General features: G+C 39.1%; 1 protein-coding gene across 3 annotated transcripts in view; it reads left to right on the top strand.

Moving 5' to 3' along the window:
• TBC1D30 (TBC1 domain family member 30) overlaps positions 1 to 14,129 on the top strand; it is a 51,457-nt gene that overhangs the window by 23,365 nt on the left and 13,963 nt on the right. For all 3 annotated transcript variants that reach the window (XM_041411333.1, XM_041411334.1, XM_041411335.1), the window contains 5 exons: positions 5,339 to 5,400; positions 5,796 to 5,861; positions 8,909 to 9,034; positions 9,906 to 10,091; positions 13,358 to 13,526. In XM_041411333.1, the coding sequence (XP_041267267.1) occupies positions 5,339 to 5,400; positions 5,796 to 5,861; positions 8,909 to 9,034; positions 9,906 to 10,091; positions 13,358 to 13,526 (609 nt within the window). The remainder of the gene's footprint in view (positions 1 to 5,338; positions 5,401 to 5,795; positions 5,862 to 8,908; positions 9,035 to 9,905; positions 10,092 to 13,357; positions 13,527 to 14,129) is intronic.

Here is a 14,129-nt window from a genome sequence, read left to right as displayed (position 1 = left end):
GCGCCGCGGTCGCGGCCTGGGGCCGGCGGCGTGTCCGGAGCGCGGGCCTCCCGCCCGGGCTGCGCCGGCCTGGAGCGGGGCCTGCGAGGTGGCCCCGGGCTGGGGAGCGGCCGAGGCACCGCGGCGGGTGCGAGGCTGCCCCGGCGGGGAGCGGGGCCGGGCCGCGGAGGGAGGCCGGGGGCGGCCGGGCCCTGCGGGAAGGCAGCGCTGCCCCTGCCATTGGGACTCCTCCTGCTCGTGTCCCGCCCGGCCCGAGGATCCCGGCTCCGCTCTCCAGATCTCCTGGTCCTTTCCCTGCTCCTCCCGCCCGGCGTCGCCTCGGAGCGCTTTTGTGTCGTCTGTCCCTAGTGTCTTTCTCCCTCCATCTCCTCTCCCCCGGGCTCGGCGACTCAGCTTTCTGCCAGTCCCTCCCCGAGGTCCCCTCTCAGCCTCCCCAGACCTTTCCTGATATACCTGCTACCTCTTGACCTGCCGGAGACCCCTCCTCCCGCCCAGCCTTTGTCTGCGGTAGGGTGTTGTCTAAATTTGCAACCATGCCTATTCCAAAGGGAAAGCATCAGCTCTGCAGCTGTGTCTTCTAGATCCTGCTTCAGTATCAAAATCTTTTAAGAACCGATCAACCGTGGTCAGCAAACAACGTGTGTTTACTCCGGGGAGGGGGGCTCTCAACAGAAGCACGGATGAGTAATCATGACTGAATTGCTAGATTCTAGTTGTCTGCCATAAAAATGTTGGATTTTTAAAAAAAATGAAATATCAAGAAATTTAAATTCCATTTACCATGTTAGAACTGTCACTTGTAGCTAAAACGTTGATTTGTTGCCTAATTTTAGGCATTTACAAAGCATGCAAGCCTGAGATCTACTGAAACATAGAACAATACAGGGGAATAAATAAAGATCAGTTTCCCATTGTACTAGCTGTGTATGCATCAAGTGCACAATGCTCACTGCGTCTGTGCTTGAGATGAGTTTCAGAAGCTGTTATTAATAAGGTCTCAGATACATTTTGGTAGATTTATGGGGTTGCTGTTTACAAGGAGATTTCATGACTTGTAATTCTCAAAGACCCCTGCTCCAACAGTAGCCTGCTATTATCCCAGGTAATGACGTTATCTGGATAATGACATTCATGTATTACACTCACACAAAGACCTGGGGATGTGATTGGGGTGTAACTATGAATGCCACAGTCCTATAAATCCCCCTGGTTTGAGGTTTCCATATTGTTCATGTGTAGGTAAAGACAATAACCCCATTCAGGATACATGTTTTCATAGAGTGGTGGAGATGGGGCAGTTAATGAACCCTTAAAAAATATGCTGGATGAAATATTCCTCAGATTTACTTAGTGTGTATATTAGCTGTCTGTGTTGTAAAGTTTTTCTAGGCTGGAGATTTTAGATGTGCTTTGATACATCCCAGTGAGCTCTGGCTCCTGATAGAAGTGGTTTCATACAGAGTTACTCAGAATGTTACTTTTAGAGATAAGTTGCAAGGCTAAGAATCTTCCTGAAACAACAAGCAGCATGAGGTGATAGTTCATGTTGACATTTCTCTTTCCTCGAGCATGGGCTCCCGCTGCACACAAATCTGCTTTAGGCCTTTTTCCTTGTTTATTTTTGATAAAATATTTATTTGCATTCTGTGGGAGAGGTTTCAACAGCTGTGAAGTATAGCTGAGACCCTATAGTGCTACTTTGCAAGTTTAAAGCTGCGTCTTTGTAGCTCACAAACTTGCAACAAAACACATCATCTTCATACACTTTCTTGTGGTTTGATATTTCTGAAAAAAACCCAGATTTTGCCCTATCCTTTTGTTTAACCTTGCTGAGGGTGCACTGGGAATTTGATTCCACCACCAGGTACTTGGCTGCCAGTATTTTTCTCCCTTCTTGTGGCTCTTTGTGTCGTTCTGTGCTACATTTTGGTTATGCAGTGGAAGACTGCTAGGGTTTGGGAATCCTAGGGATATAATCTTCCCTCTTACAGTCTTTTCTTGTCAGGAGTTACTGTGTATTTTACACAGGAAAGGACTGTGGTTGGGTGGGGGGTTATATTTTCCTCATGTTAAATTCTTTTATTTTTTATATAACTTTTCTGCAATGGTTTCTGCTGACAAGCTTGGAAGGGCATTGAACAGAGCTTATTTTGGCATTCCCTACCTTTCAGAAATTTGTTGTCAAGTATTGTACATTTGTGTGTCCTTGTATTCGCGGAGCTAATAATTCCAGAGTGTTTCCAGCATATTCCTGCTGTTATGAGTTAATATGCTTCTCAGAAATGAATAAAAAGTAGAAAGTGTATGAACTGGAGGTGATATTTAATATGTCAAATGACACTATAGCCTGGCTGATTTGATGTGAAAGGGCTGACTTGTACTGACAACACTTAAAGTAGCAACTACTGTTCTATGTCTGGTGCATCTATGCCAGGCTGTCCCTGCCAAGGAGCGGGGAAGAAAAGTTCTCTCAAGACCCGAAGGTGTCTTTTTTTGCAAAAAGAATGTGTTTATGTAATGGAGAGGAATGTGACCCAAAGATGGAGGATTGTTAGAAATGGGAAAATCCAGTGAAAATAGGTGCAGACATGCAGTAGGGTTGTATAGGTGTGGGGTACTGAGGGGGGGGGGAAGAAACTGTTGGGGAATCCAAGTTAGTTTACGGAGAAAAGACAACTGAATAAAAAAAGGGGAATAATGGAGAAAGGAAGGATTAGGAAACCAAGCTAGGGATAAGCATTAGTTTTCTTGAAGCTCTGAAGCTCAGGGACAAATTCCTTGAGCAGGGTGCAGAAACTGCATGTAGCAAGATGATTCTTGTGCCAGAAATAAGTAACAGGCAATGAGATGCTGCTCCCATTTTGCTGGTTACCTTCCTTGCTCTCTTGGTATGGTTGCAGTTTTTTTTTTTTTACATACTTACTTGCAGTATTTTTTATTAAGCAATGTTGTAATTTTTTTATTTTAGAAAATCAAATTAGGAAATCTTTAAAATGGATGGGAATGAGGAACAATTTGTATATGCTCTGGGATTCATTCCCCATGGTTCTTCCCCTCCCCTCCCACAAAACTGTCACATAAATTGATTTGGAAAGTACTTCTAATGGAGAACAAATAAAGGGACACAGATTCCATGGCTTTTACAAGAGGTTGTCATGTGTGGCCTGACCAAGCAGTTCCTCACCATGCTGAAGAGAGTGTGCTGTGTAGTCTGGTGTTATCATATGATGTAATTCTCATTTACAGTAATTTTCACACCTGTCTTAATTGTTTGCTGTGATTTAATTAACTTTTGTAGGTGGATGATCTCGTTTCACTCATTTAATCAAGGGTCTCATTTGAAGGGTCTCATCAAGGGTCTCATTTCAGTCTCAGGAGTGACACATACTTTGACTGTAGTGTGAGCTCCCTGGTCATGATGTTCATGTAACTATAGATAGATTTTTCCTTGCTCTGAGCTTTTATCTTGCTGTACTTGACCTTTTGAAGACCTGGAAAATATCTGCTTGTGTCTTTCTTAGGAAGATTCTAAAACAGAGAGAAAAGTTGTTACTGGGATCTTTTAACTCTTAGAAAACTGTGAAGTAATTAATATTTGGCTGCTGGGTTGGAAATGAATACATGGTTATTTTGGAAGGCTATTGGTTCTTTGCTGCAAGGTAGTGTTAGATAATGTGTCAGCATCTGTTACGTTAACAAAAGGAGATCTCAGTCATTATGTATTTTTGTATGTATTAGGGCTTTACAGAACTTACCTTTTTTTTGCTTGAGAATGAAGTTCACGTTTTCCAATTTCAGCAAATGCGATACAATTTAATCTTAGGTGACTGCCATTGTTACATTGCTTTGAATTATTATGAAACGATTTATCTATTAGGAGCCCCTGCCGAGTGCCATTGCGCCATGGGAAGGAATACTAATAAACAGTTACATATCATTATGGTTTGAAGTCTTTATTTTTCTAGGTCTCACAAGCATGTCTTTTAGATCTGAAGCAGGGAAGTGAAAGCACTAATCCCCAGGTCTCAGTGATGCAATTCTAAAATGCTAAAATTCTAAACAGTGCTGGAGTTTGTGTGATTTTTTTCCTTTGTTTCTATTCACTCACCCCCCAACAAAGAAAAAAGGCCATGGAGAAAAAGGTTTTGTCTTTAAGTATACAATTTATCAGGTAGTAAGGCTTTAAAATTACTTACCACCACTTCAGTATGCAAATGCTCAAAGGCATTTTACATTTCATAAATAGCAAATGCCACTACAGTTGGGTTTTCTGTCACGCTTGTAGGTTTAGACCTCTAAAGAACTGGCTATTACTGGTGAGTTGATTAACATGGATATTATATACTTAAAACCTTGCAGGATTATAATCTGTTTGGGTTTTCTCTGTGTGTGTGTATATGTGTGTGTGTATATATATATATATATATATATGTATGTATGTATTTCTATATTAAAACTGTTTGGCTTTGCATTCTGGAAAGATGAAAAGCTATGCATAACAATAGCATTGTATTAAATTGTAGAGGGAAAATAAAAGAGGGCTTCATTGTTTGTGCCAGCCGACGGGAGGGAGGGGATGTGATCTGATGCTGTGTTCAGCACCTGAGTTGTGGACAGCGGCACTTGAAGGACCGAGGAATTGTCCATTCAAACTGGGGGATGGAAAGAAAATTAAATATTTTACTCTTGATCATTCTGGCATAGTCCAGTGCCATGTTGGCATCCACTTGAGATTCTGGTATTTTATGTAATATTGTATGAGCAATTATTAGGCCTGCTTCATAACAAGTAAAATAGTTTGCTCCTATGGCCAAAATAAAATCTAAGCTTAAATAACAGTACTACCAAATGTGTGTTATGGGCTGAGGAATTAGGAAAAAAAATATATTCTGAACAGTAAAATAATTTTCACACACCAAACTTATAAATTAGTTTTTATTGACTTAATGTGAAGAAGCTAGCATAGATGAAAAGAAACTGTCTGTGCACGTGTATTTTTCTGTGGATGCATATGACAGTTTGCAGTGTACTAGTATAGTTTGTAGGCCAGTGAACTATATGAATATTAGTGAAATGAGTTGTGCCAAACTATATCATTAAAGAGCACGTTACTGCATTTTAAAAACATTTTGTCCGTGTACTTCTTAACATGTTCCTTGAAATCCACTGTGAAGACAAAATTCACCAAAACAGGTTGAAATGTAGTTATTAAAAAAGGGAGATAAAATTTTGTGTTCTTGTTTCAACTGTGGGCTTTTCATGTTTGGGTTTTTTTGGCTTATTTTTGTCTTCTGAGGTAAACGAAATAATGAGGTTTTTTTTTTTTCTTTCTTTCTAGGGGTTGATACAAAATTGAAATTCACTCTTGAGCCATCTTTAGGTCAAAATGGTTTTCAGCAGGTAATTTGATTTATTTTTTTCTCGAGTCTATGAAGGAGTAGGTTCTCTGCAATCAAGGTGCTTGCCCTAGTTCAGGAGTGCACTTGTCATCATAATACCAGCATATTATTTGCAATTGCATCAAGAGCTGTTTCATTTGTATTCAGAAAAGGGAATAGGCTTTCATTGTTTACTCAAATATTTCCTAAATCCTTGTGTCCTAGAATGTTATACTTTAGTCAAATCATCAAGTAATTAATCTGTATCTTTCCTGTGAGTGGATTAAGCAGTTAAACTCTGACATGCGTGCAGGAAAATGAAATGAATGTGCATGTCTGCAAGGTAGCAAATGTTGCTATGCTGTAGCATTAAACTAATGATGAATAGTTTACATTTTTGGATGCTTTTGCTTTTAGTGGCATGATGCCCTCAAAGCAGTGGCCAGACTGCCGACAGGCATCCCAAAGGAATGGAGGAGAAAGGTAGGTAGACCTCCATGTCTTGTGGGCCATATTGCCTATAGGTTTCTCAGGAGAGGTGAATTACATCAATATTATCTGTTAGTGGATTTTATAACAAATATTTGGACCTTTTAAGTTGTACTGGGGGGTTTTCCTTGTTGTCATGATTCAGTGGCAACCTCTCAGGGCAGATGGAAGGGTTGAGGAGACAGGTAAAGATGGTGTTTTCAGTAGCTGGGTTCTTTCTGCTTGAGGCTTAGGTAACTTATTCTGGTACAGATGTTTTTGCCTCATACTGTCAGTCTCAAGAAATTGCACTGATGAAATTGCCCCCACAGCTGAAGATAACTGAAAGGAGAACATATCTGCAGTGTAGGCTGTCACACTTACAAAGGTGAAGTTGATAGATGCTTAATGCTGACAAGAATGCCTATAGAAACAGTTGTTGGGGAAAAGGCAGATTACCAAAATTAGGGAAGTTCAGAGTCAGGAGTGATGTAGAATGGCAGAGTGCAGCATTAATGGGAAATTGCACTGAGTTAGTATTGTAGAAAAGGGTCCACTGGGATTTTGCCAGACTTATTCTTTTGTGTTCTTCAACACTTGAAGTCCCCTAGTATAAAAAGAGGCATGTCTATTAATTTTTTCTTAAAAACTTAGTCACATAATCCCAGCTTTAAAACCGTAGTTTTAATAAAAATAATATTTTTAAAGAATTATAAAATATATAGTTTCATGTATAATACATATATTGATATAGTTTTATATATAAATGATAAATTATAATTATATAATTGTATTAATAAATTATAATTTTATATATTTTATAAATTATATATTATATATAGATAATACAGTTCCACATATTTCTGATGTATTAGCTTAATTTCTTTTTCCTGTTTTTGCTTCTTTCTGAACTGAACTGTACCTCCTTACAAATCAGGGGAGAAGGAAGAGAAGACGTCGTGGCATTGTTTTCCTCACACGACAATGAACTTATTTTTAATTTACAACTTCAATGAATTATTATACCCATCTAACAGCCTTTTTTCTTTCCTGAAATATTCTTTTCCCACACTCCAGAAAGTGTCTCAGACACCTTTCTGTGGTACATGTGTGGCAGAGGTCACAGAATCTCAGAAGGGCTGAGTTTGGACAGAACCTCTGGAGGTCATCTGGTCCAACCCCTCTGCCCAAGCAGAGCCACCTACAGCTGCTTGCCAAGGACTGTGTCCTGGTGACTTCTGAATATCTCTAAGGACAGAGATTCCACAACCTCTCTAGGAAACCTGTGTCAGTGCTCAGTCGCCTTCACAGTGAAAATGTGTTTCTTGTTTGAGGAGAACCTCCTGTGTTTCCATTTGTGCCCATTATTTTCAGTCCAGTCACTTGCACAGATGACTGGAGCCTGGCTTCATCCTCCTTGCACCCTCCTTTTAGGTGTTTATACACACTGGTAGGATTTCCCCAAAGCTGCCTTTTCTCCATTCTGAATGGTGCTGGCTCTCTCAGCCTTTCTGCATAGCAGAGATACTTTGCAACTGGGTGTTCCCAGCATATATTGGTGCTTGGAATTGTTTCTCCCCAGAGGAAGGATTTTGCTCTTCTCCTTGTTGAAATTCATGAGGTTCTTGTCAGACCATTTTCCCATCCTGTCAAGTTGTCCACCTTATCAGCCACTCCTCCAAGTTCTGTGTAATCAGCAGGCTTGTGTGTGCTCTGCCACATCATCCAGCTCAGATCTGTCTTTCCTTTTCACTCTGCTCATCTCTGTGGTTGGTCACATGTGACCACATGATGCTAACCAAAGAAGTAGTGGTAAGAAAAGAGAAGCTGTCTTTTTACTGCCATTCCCTGGGTTCACAATGATTTTAAGGTAGATACCAAAACAGAGGAAGTATTTTGTGGTGGCAGCATGCTGGTTGCCTCCTTTGCTGTCAGCAAAAGGAGCAGGTTGACATCTGCATTACTGTTGTGGCATGTGACATTTGGTTTCTGGGGCTGGCAGAGATAAAGAATCCAGTCAAACAACATCAGTAGGATGTCAGCAGTGCTGAGGCTGTTGGGAGGCAGAATAGTGGCATTCCTCCACATGGGTGGCTTTATAAAAGTGTGGGAAGGGACATTTAAATAAAATGAAGAAAACATGAGATTCTGGGAGCTGTCTATAAATTCCTTCATCATGCAGCTATCTCAGTGTTTAAATCTATGGGAAGTGTCTAAATTGCTTTTCTCACTTGAGTGAATTAATGGCTGATACAAAATTTGAACAGTTTGCTTTCATGATTTCTTTTAGTTTCCTGAAAAAAAAGGTCCGTTATTGTTACTTGTCATTGTATGATCTGTCATGTGCCTTTCATGGTTCAGGAAGTTTTCAAATCTTTAATAAAGGTCCAGCCTTTGTCTTGGATACACATGCATAAATCTGTTCTGGCAATTATTAGGCTTTAAAAGTAGTGAAAATGTTTGTTTCAGGACTCCCTGTAGCACCCACAGTTTAGGAAGCCCTCTTGTAAGAATAAGTTGTTTTGATCCAAGTCATGCTTTCAGAAGAATCCCAGATGGTGAATACTAGATGCTATTTGTTCTGCAAAGTCATCAGAAGAGACTTCTGATATAGAGAAGCACCAACTCTGCTAGATTTCTTTTGGGAGTTTCCAGGAGACGTATCCATGACTGAGTTTGAGTAAAGCCAGCAGCAGTGTTATCCTTTTATCAAACTCTTTGTTGGTGATAAGTATAGGAGGTCTGAACTGATAGAGGGTCCTTGCTTTGTGTTTCCATTTTGGAGGGGTCCTGTGAATTCACTGACAGCTGATTTGCATCTTTGTAAGCTGTCCACAGATCTGGATGCTTAATGCTGGCCATTTCCTTCCTTTCTGTTTTAGAGAGCAATTAATTTTTGCACTAATTGTGCAAAAATTGTTGTGGCTAAAATCCTCTTCTGCATATTTCAAGTCTAACAGCAGATCACATGTCGGTGAAGCTGATAAAGTTCATCTGATAATATATATTGACACTTTATGTTTTACCAGAGAAATAATTAATTTTGCCATATGTATTCCTAGGTTTGGTTGACCCTGGCTGATCAGTACTTACACAGTATAGCCATTGACTGGGACAAAACCATGCGTTTCACATTCAATGAAAGAAGTAATCCTGATGATGACTCTATGGGCATCCAGATAGTAAAGGTAGCCAGCTAATTTGTTATGTCTTTTCTAATTTTTAAATGAAAAGTTGGCATTTGAATTTGGATTTATTTTCATCTCTGCAACTGCTTTGGCAAAAAGTGTGTCTTAATTCCTTTTGGCCCACCAAAGTTGGGTTTTTTTGTGGCTCCTTTGTTCCTTTTGCACTAGTCCGGTTAGTGTTAGCTGGGAAAAAGATGCTATTTCTGGGGTTTTTCCTTTCAGTTTTACTTTCTTTTGATTTTGAAAAAGTGCTAGAGTTAATGAAGACAAAGGAACATAAGTGGGTTTTTTTCCTTCTCTGTAAATAAACATAAATGTTTTCTGGGAATAAAAGCATATTTTAGAATACAGCAAATGAGCATTTTTCAGTTGTTTTACAGGAGTGAAACACATTTGCCTATTTGTGTTTCACAAATAAAAGCAGTCAGCCATTTTGTACACTTTGCCTTTCACTTATAAATCACTTAAATTTCAAGAACACAGTTTCTGGCTTGTATGTTTGGAAAAGTCAGTTATCTACTAGTTCTTTTATACTTTGATAGAAGCAGGTGCTCTTGTTCAATTAAGCAGCTGTAGTGCCTTCCTTGTTTGAAACCCAGAGATCTGTTAACATCTCCTGTGGCAATGCCTTATAAATATCTTTTAGGGGACTTGTTTACTTAAGAGCTTGCTGAAACTATTTCATTTGGGTAAGGTAAATGTTTAACAGATTAAAAAAGAAATGTTTTTATCAACTTTGGGAGTATGTACTGGGAGGGTGTAGGTGGAAGGAAAACTGGGAGAGACAAGAGAACTAATGGGGGATAGAAAATACATGTCTTTTCTCTGCTTGTCTTGTCATTTTTATTTTTATTTCCTTTTTACTTTAAAGGACCTTCACCGAACTGGCTGCAGTTCCTATTGTGGCCAGGAGGCAGAGCAAGATCGAGTGGTATTAAAACGTGTTTTGCTGGCTTATGCCAGGTGGAATAAATCTGTTGGCTATTGTCAAGGATTTAACATACTAGCTGCACTTATTCTGGAAGTAATGGAGGGCAATGAAGGGGATGCCCTGAAAGTGAGTAAATTTTTTTTTTCAGTGTCAAAGATTGCTTTTAGTTAGTGAACTTTAGAATAAACCAATGTGTGACTTTTGGAGACAGAATAAAAGAGCACAACTCAAAAGAGTTAGATGATTGATATTGGTGAATTTTTTATTTTGTTATATCATCTGAGATAAAATGAATAGTTTGAATGTTATCACTAAAAAATTTTTTTACCAAAAAAAAAAAAAAATGGGAACACTGCTACTTACTATAGGATATTTTACCCCGTAATCCCAAATCTGCTTGCAAACACTAAAGGTAGCTGAAATATTAAAATTTTGTTATCAGCACCTTATGTGGCAGTTGATAAATTGGCTACATTTCAAAGCAGATCCTAGGAAAACACTAAATATTCAAAATGAAAGTAAGTCACTTTGAAGCTAATTTCTGGACCAGGTTAGTCTTACACTGTTTGTTTTCTTAGATTGGTTTTACTGTAAATAAAATAAAGTCTCATGAAATTTATAATATGTCAGCAAATGGAAATCCGTTTACTACAGGACATTGGTTAAGGTTTGGCAAGATCATGTGCAATTTCCTTAAATAAATTTGCTCATATGTGTGAGTTGGAGTCAAATTAATAAAAGATGACTGTGATTCTTTAGATACTGAGCTGTTTGTCTTGCCTTATACAATGATTTAAATATGGTAAATACTTAAATTCACTCAGAGCTCCTAAAATGTAAAGCTTGTGGCTGTAGAGTCCAGCTAGCTGATATTTAATCCTTCATTCTAGACAACTGCCTGTAATAGGAAGAAGACACCTTAATATACCAACTTTATATCAGAAAGAAAAATTACTTTTCAATAATTCTTGCTTAAGATTTCCTCAATATTTTAACTGTAAATTGATCACGTTATCCTATAGGAAATAGGATTGTCCAAGGTTTATGAAGTCCAAGTTGACTATAAGAACTGTGTGCATCCTTGTGTTGTCTGTTATTGTGAGTTGTGTCAGGCTCCTTGTGTGGAGGAGACAATGGAGTCAGACTGCCCCAGAGAGGTAAAGCACTGAAGGCTGTTTGCAACAAAACTGGTCTTACCTGGCAAAAATAAGAATGTAAAATAAAGTTATTTCTTTTCCAAGCTTAGCGTGTGGGCTTTGCAGGGTTGGAATTTTCCTAGAAGACAAAGGAAAGAGGGGAAGGGAAGGAAAGGACCAGGGTTGGTGGCAGGAAATAAGAATTTAGTATTAGCATGTGATGGTTTTGTTGTAGTCACTGTCACCTAAAGCAAGCAGTGAGTGAACAGCTACCAAGGCCTGTAAAGGTGCCCTCAGGATTGTAGCTGTGGGGTAGCTGTGTTTGGGTTATTGTAGAATCTGGGAGTTACGGGAGCAAGAGCATTCTTAGATCTTGCCTGTCAGGTCCCATTTCTGGGGAGGACATTATAAACAAAAGCTCTGTGTCTGGGAAACATCTCCCAGGGGCTAGGAAACAGCAGGTATTACTGACGCCAAGGGGCTTTAACAGCACAGCACCCAACACGGTAGCTTCAGTGAAATCCCAGCCAGTGATACTTGAGTGTTAACTAGTTAAGGTAAGCATTAAGTTAAATCCCTGGAGTTGCCTCAAAGTTAGCCTACAGAAATTATGCTAAGCAAGAAAATCCTATCTTGCATGAGTAGAAACTATAACAGTCTCATAGGTACTGGAACTCAAAAAAAAAAATTTCTTGCATGTTATTGCATGGAAATGCTACAGAATCAAATAATAAAAATAAATATGTAGAGATGTGTTGCAAAGAAAGTACCTATTGCAAACTGGTAAATACATGAAGTGCTTTTTTAAAAAAAAGTCTTCTCAAAGCAATTCACATGTTAGTGAAATAGAATGAACTTCAGTGTTGAAAAAGATTTCTGTTCTTCTCTGTGCTCTCATATATCAGAGGTCAATGAAGGAATACTATTCATTGGGAAGGGAGGTTTATAGCTTATGTCATTAGGAATTAATGAAAACACAAGGGGCATAGTTGTAAGTTAATGTTGCTCTATTAAGTTACTTTTGGTTTAAAATACATCTGAACAAAATTAAGCATATTTTTACAAGACTGTGACCCACTATTCAGCAAAGGTTGGGTAATGCATCTGACAAAATATGAGGCTGCCATGTAGAAGCTGTTGATTTGCCTGTGTTCCACATGCTTTAAAACATGGAACATAAGACTGCTATTGCTGGACAAATCTTGCAAGGACAAGTATGTGCAATGCAGTATGTGGTCACAAGCAGATGGGAAAGAAAAGAAAGCAGTAAGACTATGTCAGGTGGTGCTCTTGGTAGTCCTGTGTCTGAGAAGCTGTTTCTGTGGGCGTCTTATGAGAAGAGAGGGATTGGAAGGAGGGCTGTCTCCTGTATCTGAAGATGCAATGCTTCTCTCGAGAATTAAGGTCTTTATGAAGCATGGTAAGAATGCTCATATGAGAGAAATGTAGATGAGGTGCAGACAGGATGACTGCAGGCTCCCTGGATGTGGTTAGTGGAGTGGCCATAGAGATCTTAAAAGATCCTGAAGTGAAAGGTCAGTGTCTTCTGTTAGGCTGATGATAAACATCAGCTTCTGCATATTTTTTGTTGCATTTGTTCATTCTCAAAAGTTTGACAGTATCCATTTAATCCCTTACCATCATGTAGTTGAGCTACCTCACTTGAAACAGATGTCTGCTTAAAATGTCTCACGCTGCTTAATTTAGCACCTTTTAAAGTGACAAGATGGAGTGCAGCATATGGTAACAAATCACAGTAAAATATATGGAGAATTTATTTTTAAAGAACAGTACCTTGCATTTTGGAGAAGGAAAATAGGGGATTTGCAAAATCAGTCTTCTAGAGAAGACATTAACCAGAGAAGGGATAGTGAGACTCTCCAGCAGTGGAGAATCTCATAAACAGTTCCAACGTCAGAAGTGTCAAAAGTTGCTTTTAGTGGGGGTAATGCTGCCAGCTTGGGCATAGCTTACTGTGACATTGATTTCAGTCATTGATTTCAGTAATTTCATGGTTCATAAATTCTGGACAGTTTCAAGAGGCCTTCATATCTTGAACGTTTGTGGATACCTAGGGTACCTGAGGATGCTCAAAGTGATAATATTTTCTACCCATACAAGTGGAGGTGCCATAAGCATGTGTTGCCACTGGCTCAAATTCATTCTTTAGTGAACAGAGAAATTTAATTTTTCTGTTATTCCTAGAAAATAACTGCTCTGTAAGTCCTACATGATAGTCTTTTATTCTGCCCACAGATCATGATTTACCTAATTGATAAGGTGCTTCCTGATAGCTACTTTGTCAATAATCTCCGTGCTCTCTCTGTGGATATGGCTGTTTTCCGAGATCTTTTACGAATGAAGCTTCCTGAACTGTCCCAGCACTTAGACACCCTGCAAAGAGCTGCTAACAGAGAAAGTGGAGGTATGTTCAACAGAAAATGCTATTCAACTCTGTCTTGCTGTTGTTTCATCTGAGCACTGATTTAAAAATACAGTATTTTAAGTGTTTGCATGAGTTTATTGCTTAGAATATGTATTTTAAGTTGTTAAGATGAAATATGATGGTTTCCATTATTGATAATCTGAATATAAATAGGTGTACTTCCAGGAAAAAAACAAAGGGAAATAATTTCACACGACTAGCTGCAAACAGAATTGTTTTGACAAGAATGTAGCTTGGTACATGTAACTTGGTACAAGGGCTACCTTGGAAAGGTAATTTCTTGCCTTAGCTCAGGATAGATGTCCTATTGCTCTGTGTAGTTGCTGGATCATATAGCTATTGTGGGAAAAGTTACAATGTGAGAGCCAGTGGGGGCTGGTTAGTATTTCTTCACCTGGATCCTTACCAGTACACAGGTACAAAACTCAGAAGTACATCTTGGGTTGCTACCTGAAAACTGCCTTTGCACTGTGATTTTTTTTTTTCTGGCATAGCATTCTGTTCCAGACTTACAGCTCTTTTATTTGGAAATGTTCTGGGGAGTGTAAGAGGTTTTTTGTTAGTTGATTTAGTTTCTTTTTC

This window comes from Onychostruthus taczanowskii, unplaced genomic scaffold (assembly GCF_017590055.1).
Source record: "Onychostruthus taczanowskii isolate IOZ18803 unplaced genomic scaffold, ASM1759005v1 scaffold35, whole genome shotgun sequence".
Lineage (NCBI taxonomy): Eukaryota > Metazoa > Chordata > Aves > Passeriformes > Passeridae > Onychostruthus > Onychostruthus taczanowskii.
This window is presented reverse-complemented; position numbering and strand designations above follow the sequence as displayed.